Source organism: Triturus cristatus, chromosome 3_2 (genome assembly GCF_964204655.1).
Source record: "Triturus cristatus chromosome 3_2, aTriCri1.1, whole genome shotgun sequence".
Classification (NCBI taxonomy): Eukaryota; Metazoa; Chordata; class Amphibia; order Caudata; family Salamandridae; genus Triturus; species Triturus cristatus.
This window is the reverse complement of record NC_140584.1, coordinates 235,714,240-235,732,116: the sequence shown is the minus strand read 5'-3', so window position 1 is coordinate 235,732,116 and position 17,877 is coordinate 235,714,240. Positions and strand designations below refer to the sequence as shown.

General features: G+C 44.5%; 1 protein-coding gene across 5 annotated transcripts in view; it reads right to left on the bottom strand.

Annotated features, from left to right (window-relative positions):
* KYNU (kynureninase) overlaps nt 1–17,877 on the bottom strand; it is a 996,465-nt gene that overhangs the window by 878,772 nt on the left and 99,816 nt on the right. For all 5 annotated transcript variants that reach the window (XM_085647553.1, XM_085647551.1, XM_085647555.1 and 2 more), the window contains exon 2: nt 12,624–12,813. In XM_085647553.1, coding sequence (XP_085503679.1) covers nt 12,624–12,813 — 190 coding nt within the window. The remainder of the gene's footprint in view (nt 1–12,623; nt 12,814–17,877) is intronic.

Genomic DNA, 17,877 nt, shown 5'->3' with positions numbered 1-17,877 from the left:
AAATGTTTGATTGTTTATTATTTTTTAATAACTAGACAGTTCTTCTACTCTATTTATTATTGATGTGGTAAGCACCAAAATCTACATGTTATTCTCCAGTTACTCAGAATAGGGGCATTTTATTAAACCTGATCATTTCAGAACGCCAGGAGTGAGATTTAATCGGCCTGCAAACCCTTCATAATCCGTGCCTGTGAAATCTATTGGGAAGGGTATACAGTCCAACACCCCAAAAAGCTTAACTGGCATGTTAAAAATGCAGACTGATTTCATGCTCAATAAAAAGTGATGTTGATTGAGGTTATTAAACAGCACAACTGCCTTTATCTCATAAGAATATTTCAAAAATGTTTTTTTTGGAGAATGACAGGTCTAATTCATCAGATTACAAGGTATAAAATTCAAGATCACCCACAAGAACATTGACATGATGAACGCTTGCATTGTGCAAATATATTGGTACACAAATCCAGTTCAACTTTTAGAAAGGGAACTACAAATCTAAACATTTAAATTAAAATTAGACACAATGCTATTGTGTTCAATTCAAAGCATAAAAACCAGTTCCTTCAAAAAAGAGGATTAAGAAATGTACAACATTATATATAGGAAACTTTCTGTGTTTGAGATAAATATCCACAGGTCAAACCTGCCAATATCAATTGAGAACAATGCCTATTATTTAATGGCCCATGTGGATTTTGGTGGGTAGGCACCAAAATCTACAAGCGATTTGTTAAAAACTCGCATTTGGGTGGTACTTATTGCGTCCTATGAAATTGACTCAGTGGGCTCGGATTTGTCAGGTGCAATAAATATCACACCAATTACCAAGATGCTCATAATTAGGGCTTTAAGCTTCAAGGAGAATAGAGTATAGTGCTATATTTCCTGATCGTTTTAAGATGAATGAGTCAGACCAATGTGCATTAGGCTACACAGAATCTACTTAAATATACTACCCAGGAGCCTCTCTACCTAAAGAATTTTCTTTGAGTCATAGGGCCTGAATAAGAGTTGAGAAGTTAGTTATCACCCTGGATAAATAATGATACCACGGGGTATATTATTTATTGGAAGCGAAAAAAAAAATTACATCTGTTATGAGTATATGGGGAATAATGTGGATTTTGGTGATAAATGCACCAAAATCCAAATGATACAGTAATACCGTATGTTTTCCCCTATTAAACCTACTGAAATTTAACAAAAGTTGAGTTATTTAACAGATCTGATAAAGAAAATCAAACTCATAATTTACTCATTACACAGAATTTATTGAACCACTCGTAATCACGCCAAAGTGTCTTATTCAAGTCTTAGGTGTACATTTGTCCTGAGGTTCCAGGCATTATTTGCAGCACATTTTTAGAGTAATGTTGTCTTCTCCCAGGCTAAAGAGTGCTTATGAACAAATGTGTTTTTAGTACATGTTAGGTTTAGGTCACCCGTAAGCCTGGAGTAAAACACACTTACTCACAGAAAGATTTGTTAATAGCGATAGAGGTCTATATTCAATATGATGTAGTAGTCAGACACACAAAATAAGTACACTATGCCCTGTGTAAGAATTGTGCTAGTCCTAGGAATTTTTAACTATCTGTGTTAGTGTATATAAGAGCCCCTTTTTGACATGGTCACCCCCACTTTTTGCCTGGTATCTGATGCAATTTTGACTAGGTTCCTGCTAACCAAGTCCTCAGTGCCAGACTTATTTCCCTACAACAAGGTAACTGTGCAATTGTTACCCAGTTGGCCAGACCTCTAGTACCCCTTAAAGTCTCTAGTAAATGGTATCCCTGGTACCCAGGGCATGGGTACTAAATTGGGTCCCTAAGAGAAGCAGCATGTATTGTGCCAACCTAAATAACCCACCACCAAACTCATGCATAATGCCACTGCAGGCTATGTGAAATGGTGCAGACAAACTTGGAAACACGGCAAGGCACACACCATGTGTGCCATGCCTACAGACACTGCATGCAATATATGTAAGTCACTCCTCCTGCAAGCCTTATAGTCCTAAGGCAAGGTACATTATATTATATGGAAGGACATATCCGCATGAGCAGATATGCCACTGTGTTGTCTAATTCCATTGCTTGATAGTGTAAGTGAACAGGGAAGCCACCTTAAGTTTATGAACTGAGTAATGGTCATTAAGAGTTCCCCAGCTACATGATGGCTTCTCTGACACCTATGGTGTTTGGTATCAAACACTTTGTCCTAATAAATCCATACTGATGTCAGCAGTAGATTCATTAAGATATGTACGCAGCGGGGAACCTCAGAGGTGCCCCATGAAAACGTACCACCCTCTTTGTGTGCTGGCAGACTGGTATTGTCTAACCTGCCACCACAGACAAGTGTCTTACCCACTGGAAGTGAGAGCCTATGCTCTCAGAGGTCAATAACAAAGCCTGCCCTGGCTGGAGGTGTTTACATCTCCTCCAGCAGGATGGCTAGTGAATCTGCATACCCAGGCCAGAGGTTTCAAAGTCTTTGCCACATTTGATATGCAACCTCTACTTTCCCCAGACCCCCTGCCTTAAGGCCAACCTGGCACCAGGAAAGGAGGCATGCAATGAATGAATTAGGCATGCAAGTAGGCATGGCGCACTACCAGGCCAGTTACCTGCTGTGCCCCATAAAAGAAGGCTGACACAATTTTGATTTTGGTGAAAAATGGAATTCTGTGACAGGGCTATGCCTACTACCCAACAGGAAGTGGTTGAATAGGATTGTAGTCACCCCAAGGGTAATTACTTGAGTGGCTACTACCCTTCACTCCCCTTAATGCCTCTAAATTGAATATTTAAGTGAACCCCCTGACATCAGGAATTCTGATTCATCTGACTGAAGAAAGAAGTGGACAAAGTAAGGTTGAAGAAGCAAGAACTGCAGATTGCTGGTGGACTTTGGTGCCAAACCCTGCCTGCCTACTTGCTCCTATCCCAACAATCCCAACAATCCAACTCATTCTGCAGCTGTGCATCCTCCAAAGGCCTCAGAGGGCCTCCAGTAGTTTCTCAAGCCTTCAGCATCTCCCTTGAAGCGGGGGAGCCACTTCCATGCAGCCTGTAGGCACTGACCGCAATGTTTAGTTCACTATTCTGCTGACTGTTAGTTCCATTGACACAGCAGCCTCTCAGGAGGAGGTCTCCTTGCTCCAAGAGGTCAGATATATTTCTCACTAAGTGAGGAGACACCAGGTCCAACCTGAGTCGCCCTGTACCAATACCCACGATCCTGGACTCCTTGCAGCAACCAAAGCTTGTTTAAATCGAATCTAGACTTGAATGCTCCAAAGACCGAGTAGCTGATGAGGTACATCATCACCACAGAGGCCAGCACTGGGAGTGGCCCTCAGGTCTCGTTTGTCCCCATTTACAAGTCTAACCGAGATCCGTGGGTGCCTTTGACGCACGACCACAAGCTGACCAAAGCACTTTGCAGCTAAGCTCTCTGGCCCAGATCTAAGACAACTGATGGCAATCCACTGCTCCTAGGACCCCCATGAACTGAAACTCCCATTAGGAGCTTCTGGACTTGTCCCCAAGTCCCCTCCTGCAGCCTGTTTTTAGGTGGCCTCCCTATTTGCCTACGGTGTAGCGCACAAGGCTACCAACCCATCCAGCACCTCTTCTATGGCACACTCCAGGGCAGGTAAACTTGAACTGCTGGTAGTAATTTAGACCTTGGCTCCCTAGCACCTTAAGTCATTAAGGGGACCCTTGAGAATTGTTTTAAAAAATCTGTATGCAGTATATGCCCTTTTCTTCATAGGAAAGCATTTCCCAATAAAAACGCATTTGAGTGACATTTTTGATTACCTGAGAAAAGTGATAAACTGAAAAGTACTTACCCAATTATGAAGTTCTTGGTTTAAAAATAAATATAAAAGTACCTGTTATTTTTCTAAATTGGTCTCGAGTTTCTTCTTGAGTGTGTGTCTCATTTATTGGCTCTGTGAGTGTTCAACAAATGTATTAACACACCCACTGATAAGTGTAAACTGCTGGTCCACACTACCACAAAAGAGAACATCTGGAATTATTAATGTAAGCCCTGTATACCAATAAAGGTCGTCTGGACTTTCTACATAGTATACCTCGTTTTACCATACTACATAAAAAGCTAGCTTCCTACAGTTGGTATATAAATAAACTTTAATTTAATTTGCAAGATATGGATATATAAACCTTCAGCAAAAAGAAATCCGATTATTTCCTTCACACAGGCAATAAGGTTGGCTGCACAATCTGAATGCCATAGTAGCAAATCAGGTAGCTTTATGGATCGTAAATGGCTCTAATTAATTCCCTTTACTGTGAAACATCAACGCTTCATCCACCGAAGCGCACAACTGCATTCATGATGGATGATAAAATTCAGGTTACTAAGCCACACGTTGTGCTGTGAATCAGATTTCCACTGCTTCCCAAAACCATTCAATAGTGGTGCATAATATAAGGCTGTTTACATGGCCCAGCTACAAAAAAGCTGCTGATGGTGTCAGGTCCATGGGCTATATTCTTTTTTCAAACATAGTGAAGTCAAAACGTGACAGTATGCTAGATGTATTTATTTGTGTTAAAAGCTTCCAAATAATTCCCTCTTTTGTATTTCCTGTAGTAGAACTTGAGGAGAGACTAACGTGCATTTCATTTTTGTTTTAAGGGGTGGGTGAGACAATTGTTTTACTTTATAGTTGAACATCAAAATTAATGAAAAGTTTTCTGCATGAACCCATATCATTTCAAATGTACATGGTTCCCAAAACACAAAAACCCAGAAATGATATAGGCTTGAAAGAGATTCATTTGAAAGCCCCTTTTCTAGATTAAGCTTCTGAGCCCTGTAGCCAGTTGCCCCCTTGTTCTCCCTGCGCTGAAGCTGTGATACATCCTCAAGTTGTAAATACAAATAAAATATGTCAATATTTTTTACAGCTTAAAAAGCCTCTTTTGGTAAATAAAGTATACCGCAATTTTGATGGGTGTAAATATCCACTGGGCGCCTGCTAAATCTTTAACATATAATTTGGTCATACATATTGGTTGTCAATACAAGTCCTTTTTTGGTTTAACTTGAAAGGGAGTTCGTTTTATAGCAGGAAGGGACAAACTACGTATCAGCCTTGTTTTAATTTCCCATACAAAATAGAGCTTTGATTGATATCATTGCAGGGCAACATACCACAATGCAAGCATAGGAACAACACTGCAGCTGTGTTTATGATCTGAGGAGAAAGGGATTCTGGGACACATTTTGGCTGAAATTGGGTTCGTAGAACAAGAAGTGTGGGCGGTACGTTGCTGAAAATAGTCCCTCAAAGCTCACTGAATCTCACAGACTTGTTCTACCCTTTAGATTGCCCAGATTGATTCACTCTCAGGAGACAGCTCACTGGAACTAAGAGAAAATACTTTCATGCCATCTGCTTGTCTGGCAGAGGCCTTTGGAGAGATTTGTTGCCCAGCTCTGCCTCGAATCTCTGAGAATTAAAGGCCTTCAGCAAGTGCAAGTAAATCGAGCCTATTTCTGACCCTAATGACCAAGAGGTACAGGTCCTTCTAATGGAAATACCTGCTGTGCAGAACTACTCTTGTATGGCTTGTGATAGCAGATGTCCTGGAGACTGAAGTAGATGTGGCCACCTTGAAAACAAATGTTGGATCAGCTGCAAATAAAGATCACACAAATGAACATTTCTACTGCATGACATTTTGAAACTTCCTGTGTGTGATTGCTGTAAAAGGCCTTTTGGGAAAAAATAGCTAGTGCTGCGGCTAAGGAATCACGGGAATCAGTTGTAAGAAGCCTTTTTATATTAGGTGTGCTTTGAAAAATATAAATTCTCCGGGGAATGCCTTAAAAAGATATGGAGTTTTATAAGTTACATTTTAGCCGTTAGGCAGAACCTGGGCTTGTGACAATGCCGTTTTCAGATATAGTAGAACTGAGAAAGAGGCATTTTTTTATGTTTTAAATTTATTTTTATACTTTTTATTTATAACGTTTTATATAGCGAGAATTAGACCCAGTGAGTGTATCAGAGCACTTTACAAAAGTTACATCAAAAGAAAAAGTGTGAACTAGGCACCTAGATATGGGTAGCTAAACAGGTGGGAGTAATTGTTGTCTGTTCTCATTATAGGTCCGGAATGCGTTAGCCATTCTCGTTTAGAGTTCATCGCGGATCCTGGTAGGTGAGCTGCATCTGGTTGGTACCCAACTCGCTCCAGAGCTGGGATCAGGGGAGAGTTTTATTCATTAGAAGTAGTTTGACTTCTTTTTTGAAGGAGGTGGTAGAGGGGTTCATTCAGAGGGGCAAGGATTCAAGATCCTTGGTGCTAGGATGTAGGGTTTTTTTTTCCGAGAATTTTGCAGTTTTAATAGCAAGGTGTCGGTGCTTTTCATAGTTTTGCTGCCTGCTGCCTTCTAATTCCAGTTTATTGGCTAGATACTTTGGTGTGTTGAAGGGCAGGTCTTTGTGTGTCATGCAGGCAATTTTTAACTGTGATCTTGCCCCATTAGAGAGCCATTTCAGTGCCTTAAGATCAGGGGTGATGTGGTTGTTCTTTTTGGAGCTGGTAACAAGTCTTGCAGCCGCGTTGAGTGGGGCTCTTAGTGGAGCCAGTCTGGTTCTCGGCAAGCCACATAGGGTTGTGTTCCCATAATCTGTTATGGGCATCATTAGAGTTTGTATGGCTTTTTTTTAATGTTGTTTTTGTTGAGGAAGTGTTTTAGTTTTACCCAGCCTTGTGAAGACATTCTCCTCTACAGCTTCCCACACAGTGCAACTGAAATTATAAACCTTGAAAGTATTAAAATAACATTTTTTACTAGGATGACCCACCAGCATTCATGTAACAGCACTCTATTTTCACTTAGTGAAAACTGACACGTAGATCCCAGTTTACTGCACAGCATGTAAGAACATGGAATTTGACTTTGTCTTTGTTTTTCATATAACAACTTTTGCAACACAGATCCCTATCATCTGTCCTTTTTAATATTTTTGTCATTTGTCGTCATGAATTTGAATCTTTTCATCATACTGTTTATCATAATTTCACCTAACTATATTTTTCTTTTGGTGCCTAATTTGAGCCGGTGTTTGCTGGTGGGCCCACCATCACTTACATTTCTTAATTGGTCTCAGAAAGACAAACCCATCTGGACTTAGATTGTTTGAGCTGTGTGAGAGCAGCCACAAAGTCAATGAATTTGATGATTGTTCGCTCCCATTGCTTAACAATATAACTTCCTAGAGTCTCCTGGTGCTGTGGCAGGAGATTTTAGCTAATTTAAAGGAGGCAAGGCAAGTAAAACTTTTTAAAACTTTTTGTATGCATTATACCGCCTATGATTTACATAGATTTCAACATTTTTGTAGATTGCAGAATCCATAGTTGGCTGGACAAGAAACTCATACCAATAATCGGTTTCCAATTGGATTCGTTATCCACTCATTGTATACTCTTTGCCTACTCTGTGTATCCCACTGGATTATTGGCGCAATAGAAAAGCACTTTTGACTATTCCTTCCTTCTTCCACTCTGAAAAAAATGTTTCCTGTGTGTAACTTTCCTTGATAGGAAAAAAAATTATCCATATGCTTATGACTACCTACAAGCTTGAGATTGTGGGTGCTCGCGGACCTTTGTCAGGAGATCCCTCCACAAATGCTCCCTCTCAAGCACTTAGAGATTTACTCTAATGAACAATCCACAAAACTGGTGAGTTGGGGCAGGAATTAGATCTGACAAGCAAATGGCAATGGCCCCTGATCCCAAATCTCTGAGACAGGGTCAAGGAATGTCCGTTAGGAGATCACTTTTTAAACATTGAAGTTCAACTGTTGTGTTCTAAAGTATCTATGAATGTAGAACCCTGAATCCTGTCTTCTGCTAGTCATGTCGGGTCAAGGAATAGTATGTTCACTATTTCTATAGCAGACAAACTATTTTATTCAATTGGAGAATACACTAGGGGGTATATTCACAAGAACATCTGCTAAACATCACCAAAAAATGTTAACGCATCTTTACAGATCACAGCCTCTCGCAGGAAAATAACCCTGTGTCAACTTGGAATTCGCAACAAGTCGGTACCATGTGATAGTCTGCCGAACCCAACCACTTTGATGCAGATAAAAACACAAACCACAACACCAAAAACCCTGGGACGGGCCAAAGCGCGATGAGGAAATCAGCAATAAGTAGCGCCAGGCCTGCAACACACACGTGGCCGGCAGGAAAAATCACCATAATAGTAGAAAAACACCCAAACATAAACTGACCAACACGCAAGCACCATGGATGCAGCCAGAGCAGGCGCAGAGGACGAGCGCAACCCCACAAGCACCCCAGACGACCAGCCCAGGACCTCGGGGATAGGGAAGGGCAAGGACAAGAAGGGGAAGACGAAGTTCAGGCCACAGGCAAACAGGATCATTGTCACGGAGGTGATGGAACACCATCAACAACTGTTCGTCACCTCCAACATGCCATTGGACACCAAAACTGGAATATGGTGGGACATCGTGGACAAGGTGAATGCAGTCGGAGAGCACAAGAGAACAATGGATGAGGTCAAGAGGTGATGGAATGCCATCAAGTGGAAGACCAAAGAGAAACTCGCAGCCAACCAGAAGGCAGCAATGCAGACTGGAGGTGGGGGGCCAGCGTCGCAGCTCGAGCTGGATGACATGGAGGAGCTGGTGTCGATAGTCATCAGTTTGGATACTGTGGCAGGAGTTGGGGGACTGGACACTGCTCGACAGGACACAACACAGCTGCAACAGGGTGAGTGACGACCAGGTACTGGGAGGATGGGTGGAGATGGCCACGATGGCACACATGCACAATCAAGCAGAGCGCAGTGCACACCCTCAATGACTCTGGGTCATCGCCCAGATCCATAGACTGTCACAATGTACAATGCCATGCTGTCTGAAGAATGTCAACATATCCCATGCAGCTACATACATGTGGACACATTGCAATACACCATCTCTCCTTCACATTGCAGGGCCAGCATCAACATCCTCTGCAGAGCAGTCCCAGCTACTCTTCACTGATGATGAGGAGGACAACCCCAGCATCAACACCAAAGCCCTCCTAGGCATCATTGACATCAACCGCAACTCACCTCCAGGATCAGGGCTGACCAGCTGCATCGAGGAGACCCCACCCACCACCCAAACCACCTAGCAGGAGGGACCCATGGCCCCGCTAGTCTCCCAAGACCACCAGGAACAACACATGGCCTTCCAACGCCGTGTGCTGGAGGCCCAGAGAGAGACGGCTGAGCAGGTGGGGGTGGGGTTCGACCTCATGGTTACCAAACTGGACACCATCCATGGGTGTCTAGACCTGCTCCATGGCCTCCAATGAGCCCTGACTGACATCACTGGAGCCCTGACGTAGAGAGAAGAACACCTGTCCACTCAGAGTGGCTCCAGCGATAGCAGCCGTGAGCTGGCACACATGCGGAGGCACATGGAGGACATGGAGGCAGAAAGGATGGCAGTCACCGCTGCACACCAGCGAAATGTAGCTGGAATCTACCATGCCCTGCAGATCATCATCATGGCATTGCTGCCACAAGGTGTGGTGCCGATGAATGCTGCTGACCCCACACCATCCACATCTCATCAGGGATGAGGACGCGGATGGGTTTGTGATCAGGAGGCACTAGCTTTCATTTCTGCCACCTGGCCTGTTCATGCTTGGTGCCGCACATGGCCCCATGACCTTCCACTGACCCCCGATACACTCCGATGCACTCACCTTGTACAGCGACATGGACTGCCATATCCTGTTTGATGACCAATGACACAGTGACCAGACTGCGGATTGTACCCTTCCTCTTCCGCAGTACTTGTTATCCCCGGATGGACTCTGGCTGGCTCTCCACGGGCCCATATTGTGTAGTGTGCTTGGCATTTCCCTGTAACGCTCCAGCTGCAAAACTGCACTGGATGTGCAATAAACATCCAGTGACGCACTGCTGTGTTATGTCTTTCATCATTCATGAGTGGGTGAATGTAGGGACAGTGATGTCCCTTGCGTCAATGATGGTCATCCTGTGGGATGCCAGTCAGAGGGTGCTACATTGCATATTGGGTACTGGGTCCTGTGAACACTACAACAGGGACACACGCATCAGTCACTTCCATGTCTGGACATGAACAGAACCATGCATAGATGACACCAGTCATTGTTGCAAGCCCTGCGCTGGTCTGGCGTATGGCAGGCCAGACCACTCCTCATAAGCTCTGAGGGGGGGCCCTCATTGCTACCCGTCAAAGGCGTACTCTCTGGTGGTGTGCATGTCACTGGTCTAGTTGTCAGCATGTCACAGCCACACCCTGAGGGCAGGTTTGCACACACACCACACCCATCTGGCACAGGCGTCACAGGTCATGTGACTCCACCAACATAAGGGGCCAAAAACGTCACATTCCCCTCTGCCAGTGGTGACTGGATGACGGACGCTCCACGATTCTCAATCATAAAGGGCCCATGGGTTGTTGTGCACAGGTTAGTGGCACCCAAGGCCTTGTGGCCGTCATGGGCCTACCACCACGTCGCACTGACTGGGGTTGCACAGGGTTAGTGGCACCTGGAGCATTGCGGCCAGCACAGGCACTCCACCACGGGACGGTGACTTTGGGTGCACTGAGTTAGGGGCACCTTGAGCTGCTGAGCGGGTGTGCAGCCTGTGATGATGCCCATCCCAGCAGTCCGGACAGCTCAGGTTTTGTGTGCCCTGCTGGACTGCAGTATAGGCCAGAGCCAGCGGGCAGCGTGGGCCTACCGCCAAGGGGCATCACTTCTGGGATCACAGAGTTGGTGGCACCTATTGGGCTGAGCTGGTGTGCAGCCTGCACTGTTATGTCATCTACCATGGAGTAATCAAGACCTAGCACCAAACGTGGGACCTGGTGGCCTGCGGAGCGGGCAGCATGGTGTGGAGTGTGCCATGTCCGCGGGCCCTGGGCTTGTGGCTTGCAGTGGCACGTGGTGAGACCTCCTGTCTGCACACCGGTGGCGGAAGGTGAGCAGTGCGGCCTGGGTGGGCATGCTCCGATGGGCAGCGGGAGGGGCTGGGGTGCCTCTGTCTGGCTGTGCATGGGCGGGCAGGCGATGTTGTCTTTTGCAATTGTGTGTACTGTGCCAATCATGTATCTGGACTCTGTTTCAGATGACAGGTCTGTCTCAGGTGTGTGACCTAATGAACTGCACTACATGCCGGCAAGTAGTTGGAGACACACCGGTGTTAGCAGGTGAGCAGTGTGGCCTGGGTGCGCAGGGGCGGCACTCTCTCTCTCTCTCTTCTTCTCTATCTCTCCCTCCCCCTCTCTTCTTCTCTCTCTCTCCCCTCTCTTATTCTCTCTCTCTCTCCTCTCTTCTTCTCTCTCTCGCTCCCCCTCTCTTCTTCTCTCTCTCTCTCTCTGCCCCTCTCTTCTTCTCTCTCTCTTTCCCCCTCTTTTCTTCTCACTCTCTCTCCCTCTCTTCTCTCTCTTTCCCCCTTTCTTCTGTCTCTCTCTCTCCCCCTCTTTTCCTCTCCTTCCCCTTTGCTCTCTCTCTGTCCTTTGATGTGCTCAGGACACACCTTCTCATCATGATTTTTGTCTTGCAGGCTGTGACCTACAGATTGGCTTGAGGGGAGCCGCAATGTGTCTTCATTTTATTTCAGAGTAGATTTTAATAAAGTTTGATTTGTTGCTTCAGAAATAAATGTGTGATGCTCATTTTTGTGATGACACATGCATGTCACAAGTTGTGATTCTGCGAAATCAGTTGGATAATTTTGTACGTGTTTGGGTGTAGCTGATGTGGCATGTCTTTGGTCGGGGGGTGCCGGGAAGGGGGGGGGGGGTACTCGGCGGGTGTTGTTTACCTTTCGGCCCTCCGGGCTGCATGTTCAGTTGCCCGGTGCATCTGTTTGTCTTCAGGTGTGGCTCTGGGATGGTCTCCCTTTTGTGGTCCAGGCTGTGGTCCGACTTAGTACCAGGTCGGAGCCGGTGTTAATTTCCTGGTGCTAACGCGCCTTATCACCTGTTTCATGTTCTTATCGCAGTTCTGGCTGTTTGTTGTGAATGTTGTGGAGTGGTGTTGTCGCGGCATTTGGCACGGGAACGCCTACTCTGCTTCTCATTAGCGATAGTTGTGCGGGTCATCCGCGGTGCTGTTTTTGCAGCTGCTATCGCAGGTAAACTGGAGCTGTGTGCTGTTAACACCAGCTAGTGATTGGGGCGATAAGTTTATTGTAACTTTGGCTACGATTAAGTGCCGTTAAGTCGGCGATAGTTCCTTGTGAATATCGCCCTAGGTTGTTTACTAATATTTTCACTGAGCTTTCAACTAAATCCTGGTAAACCTGAGGTCTGTCACGCCTTATCAAAAACTCGGAATTATTCGCCAAAATATGTGTGATTCGGAGTTTGCTCATGAGTTGACAGGTGGCCTAACCAGGATGAATTCGGGTGTTAAATTATACCGATGAATATTTCTGATGTCATATTGTTAACTTCATTTCTATCTCGAATTGCAAGCATCGCTGTATTTAGATTGCTCTCATAACAGAATGTAATAGTTTTTTCTTACTTGGAGGTAGGTCTTTTATTTTTGGCACGTGAAAGCAATCTCTCAGATGTTTCAGATCGTCGGCCTCGTCCAAAAACAAAGCAAGCTTCTGGTCAAGCAAGTTGCATCCTAAACGGGCAGCCGTTTTCTCTAAAAAAGCCAGTGGATTTTTGCTTGAAGAGAGATCCATGCCCACGCAGTTCAATAACACCTGAAAATAGAAACGAACAGTACCGTTTTAGTTCATGGCCTAATGAACGTAGGTGGCACTGAAATATATTCAGGGACTATCAGTAACGGTTTGCCAGTGTAATAGAAGCAACTGCTGCTTTGTCTCGAGATGGAATTACATGAGTTAACTACGTAATTACACATAACTATTCTATATTATTGCTACACGGATGTTCAACATAAAGAAGTCACACCAAGGTCAACACCTGTGTCCAAGAAATACAAAAACAAACCTTTTGCTAGGGCGATGAAGGGAGTTTATACTGAAGGCCAGTCATACAAACATGAAATTAGTGCGATAAAATCACGAAACTATCTTTTCCTTTATGCGGGTAGATATGAAGGGAGGCCGCAGTTGAGATGCTGAAAACCACGGGCCTCATTTATGAAAAGTGACGCATCACTGCGTGAAAACAGTGATGCGCCACTTTTCACTGCGCCCTCCCTGCGACTCCAGTGATGCGTCATATTTACAGTATGACGCATCATGTCGCAAGGAGTCACAGATACGTCAGTATTTCTGACGTATCTGTAGGCGCAAAAGTGATGCATCGCTGGAGTGTGTCACAAAAGTGACGCAACTCCAGCAATGTGTCCTTTCACATGGGGCAAGCCCCATGTGAAAGGGCCTGCGTCAGTCTTACGCCTGCTGTGAGGCAGGCGCAAGAAATTGACGCATTTGCACCCTAGAAGTGGCGCAGTGAAATCTCGTAGATTTCACTGCGTCACTTCTACGACCCTTTTTTGCGTCAAAACGCCCCCCTTGCATACATTATACCTGGCGCAGGTATAATGTGGCGCAGGGGTTTAAAAAGTGACGCATCTACCTAGATGCGTCGCTTTGTAAATATGGCGCAACATGGCGCATGTTTTATGCCACTAGTGCGTCACAAAAAGTGACGCACCGGCGGCGCAAAAGTGACGCAGGGGCTCATAAATGAGCCCCCACGTGCTTATGCAAATCAAAACAATTTATTTTCATCATAACCAGAGCTCTGTAAAAATCGTGGCGTCTTTCTTAGATAGGGAACTGTGGTGGTTATGGCCGTTTTTAAGGCAACTCATAATTCTGGTCGGACACTTTAAGTAGCAGCACCGAAAGCAGCACCTAATGGGCAGGCATCTGAATTATATCGTTGCTAATAACCTGCAATTTGCCCATAAGAATCCCGAATAACTGACATTTGCCCGAGACATAATTCCTTTCCTGAAAATGTGTTTTTTTTTTTTTTTTAAAGAATTCCACTTATTGCTCTTTATTCAAAATAACCACAGAGAAGGCTTTGTACTTTGTGATCTTTGCAAACTTTGGAAAATGTTGCAGTTCTCGCAAAATCAAGCTGTCTGCATACTAATTGATTTAGACAGTGAAATTCTGAAGTCTGGGCTCCTCACAATCAGAAATTGTGCACAGATTCTGTCGGTGGTGACGACCACCAATGCAAATCACAAGTGAGATTTGCACTACAGTGATTATTAGCGATGACCAACAACGTGAGATCTGCACTCCATGTTACAGCAACAACAGCCAAAGTGAAGCTCCAGCAATAAACGTCCACAACACCTGGCTGGATCTTCGTGCTAGAGCAATGATAGCCTGTGATGCCTGGCCTGCTCTTCAAGCTGCAGCAACAATTATCTGCCACACTGTCACAGATCCTCATGGCCTCCACCACAACGGAACTCTTCACGCTGGGCTCACAAGGTAAGTCTTCAACAGGATAAACCTGGGCCCTGTATTCGACCTGTGCTCCATCGCGGTTGGCCTGCACTTGTGACTTTTCCCTGTTCCAGTACGACCAGATGACCATTAGTGGTGCTTTGCGCTTTTAGGCGCTATATCAACTTACAAATTTAAAATTTTGTCGTTCTAGTATCATTTTATTTATTAAAATGTATTCTATTTTTCTAAATTAGATTGGGATTTTTCTTGTGCTGGGTTTTCACTTTATCACTGTTTGTGTACTAAATAAATACTTTATGCATTGCCTCTAAGTTAAACCTGACTGTTTTTGTGCCGTGCTACCAGAGGTTTAGACAAAGGTTAATTTAGTGACCTTTGGGGTCCCCCATGACAAGAATTGTGGCTGCTGCCGCATTGTGCTTCCACTCCCCTCATCCAAGAACCTGATTTCTTGCAATAACTGTTAATAATCAGGTCTCTACTTGGCAGAGGTATGCACACTGTCCAAGTAGGGACCACGATCCTAGTCAGGGTAAGTCAGTGATACACTCTAAATTGGCCTGTTCTTACTCTCTGGTAGCATGGTACAAAACAGGCAGAATTAACTTTAGATGCAATGTGCAGTATTTGTGCAGATGACACACAGCAACACAGCAAAAACACCACATAAAGACTCCACACCAGTTTGGCAAGATAGATTATGATATTCTGAATAAAACAAGCCCAAAATGGCATAAATCCAATAGGTAGAAGTCAAGATATAATTTTCAAGGAATAGGTGTCAAAATAAAGCTTAGAAGCAAATAGCGCTATAGTTCACCCTGACAAGGATTGTGGTGGTTGCTTCAGTCAAGTTTCAACCCCCTACCGAAAACTCAATTTCTTACAGCCACCTTAAACACCTACATTAATTTGCGAAGGTGATAAGAGACATCATCTCACGATGCAATAATGAATCACCTGTGGGTTAATTATCATATTGTTTTGCTGTTATTTAATCCCAATAATCTTCTTTTGGTTAGGGCATTTGGACATTAGCAACATCAACATAGTAAAAGCTCAATTAAATGTAATTGCTGAAATTGTTGCCTAGGTTTAGGCACACCCGGCCCATATTAAATACTACCATCCACTAATGCAGACATTTTCAAACCAAAACATGCCACCTTCAACAGATCATATTTATTATTCTGTTACAGGTTACTAATAGAGAAGTTATTACACAAGAAAGTCTGTCACAACTTTAAAAATCACTCGATCTTCTGTCTTTCGAGTAACGAAATGCCACCTCAAATAATCATATTTGAGGACACGATCCTCAAACAAATAGACCACTTTTTCAAAAATGCTCTTTTGTTCAAAACTTCTAAACAATGAGGAAAAACAAACTACCAAACATTGTTTAAAAAAAAAAAGAAAATAGTTTTTTTAACTGAACAATTAGCGCAGTTCAGTTGTTACAAAGTACAGATGCAGGAATCAATCGCATACCTGTGTAAACAGTGTCTTCAGCATCAAGGCCATCCCCCCATCTCCCCCTTGATTTATGTAAATTATGATTCACCTCAAGTGTTTTATCGTTATGCTTATGGATCATCATTTGGAGCCCGAGACGGGTGGTAAATGGGTCACATTGAAAGTTACTGGGGTGGTGTGTACTCAGACGTTATGTCAACGTCCCTTCGGGCACCCTCTACTACGGTATGGGGTGTGTTCAGCCATCATATATGTGTCCATCCCACTCGTCCATTCCTGAATGGTCGGTTTGTCGGCAACCCCCAACTTCCTGGCTATATCCCTCTTGGTGACCACCATTCCCAAGGAGGTGAAAATGAGCTGTGTTCTGGTGATGTCTACCTCACTTGATATCCCAAGTATCTCTAACTTGGGGTCCATTGGCACTGCCACCCCCAGGGCCGCACACATTAATTCGAATGCCTGCATCCAATACAACTGTATCTCAAGACATGACCACACTGTGTGAAAAAGTCGCCTTTGGCCATTATGCAAGTCAAGCAGAACGGAGATTCCACCCTACCCCTCTTCTGCAGCCTGTCCCTTTCATAATAAATTCGTGCAGTATCTTGAGCTGGATGAAGTGAAGTCTTGCTTTTATGGCGACCTCTCTGGGGTGCATCAACACTGCCTCCCAGTCTATGTCCTCATGGGTCCCACCTCTCTCTCCCACCGTGTCAGGAGTCCCACCAGGCCATCAGGGATGTTGTTGTTATTAATGGTCTTGTATGTGAAGGAGATCCGTTTGTGTGTCAACTCTTGTTGCAAGAGTCTGTCTTCCAGGGATGCATATTCAGGGAGTTGTTCACTGGGGAGCTTCTCTGCCTGCCAGGCATGGTGCAGTTGCACATATTTAAGGAATTGAGAATTGTGCATGTCGTAGTCTGGTTTGAATTTTGCCCATGTTGTGAGTTTCCCTTGTTCAAGGATGTCCCCCACTGTAGAGTTCCCTAGGATGTCCCAGGACTCAAACCCCATAAGCCTGTGTAGCTCTTGAAACCGGGCTCCCTCACAGAGTGTTGTACTTTTCATGATCTTTCCCGTCCATCCCATGGTCTTAGTCGCCCTCTCCCATGCTGACAGGGTCACCTGGGTCGCTGGCAATAATGGGAATCACCCTTCTCCCTGTAGAGATAGTGTAGTTGCTTGTGTGGCAACATTTTCTCCCTCTCAAGGTGATATGTGGGATGTTCTCTATGCTTGTGAATCCACTCATTTTATGGGTATCAGATGGGATGCCCAGTAGTAAGCCTCTATATCGGGAAGCGCTATCCCCCCATTAAATGGATTGCATTGTAGCGTCCAAAGCGATATTCTCGGATAAACCCCTTGCCACAGTAGTATTAATATTTGACTTGCTTTTTCCGTGAAGATAGTTTTGGGTAGAGGGTGATACGAGTTTTGCAGGGCGTATGGGAGTTGAGGCAGGGTGATCATTTTGAATATTGATGCCCGAGCGAGCAGGGCAAAGGGGAGATCACTCCACCTCTCCACATCTAACTTGAAGTTGTTCAAAACTCTACCAAGGTTTTCCTTCCTACATACCGCTGAATGTGAAGTAACAAATATGCCAAGGTATTTGAAGCCCCTCTGTACCACGCGCAACTCTCAAAGTATGGGGCAGTCCACTTATGCATTGGTCAGGCAATAAATCGTGGACTTATTCCAGTTGACTTTATAGCTTGATTGACTCCCATATTCAGTGGCTGCGTCGAAGAGGGCTGATATGGACATTTCAGGATCGGTGATGTATCTCAAAATATCATCGCATAGAGAGAAACGTTCTCCACTCTCGAACCTATGAGTGTGATGCTGAAGCTTCGGATGGAAGGGTTTACTCAAATA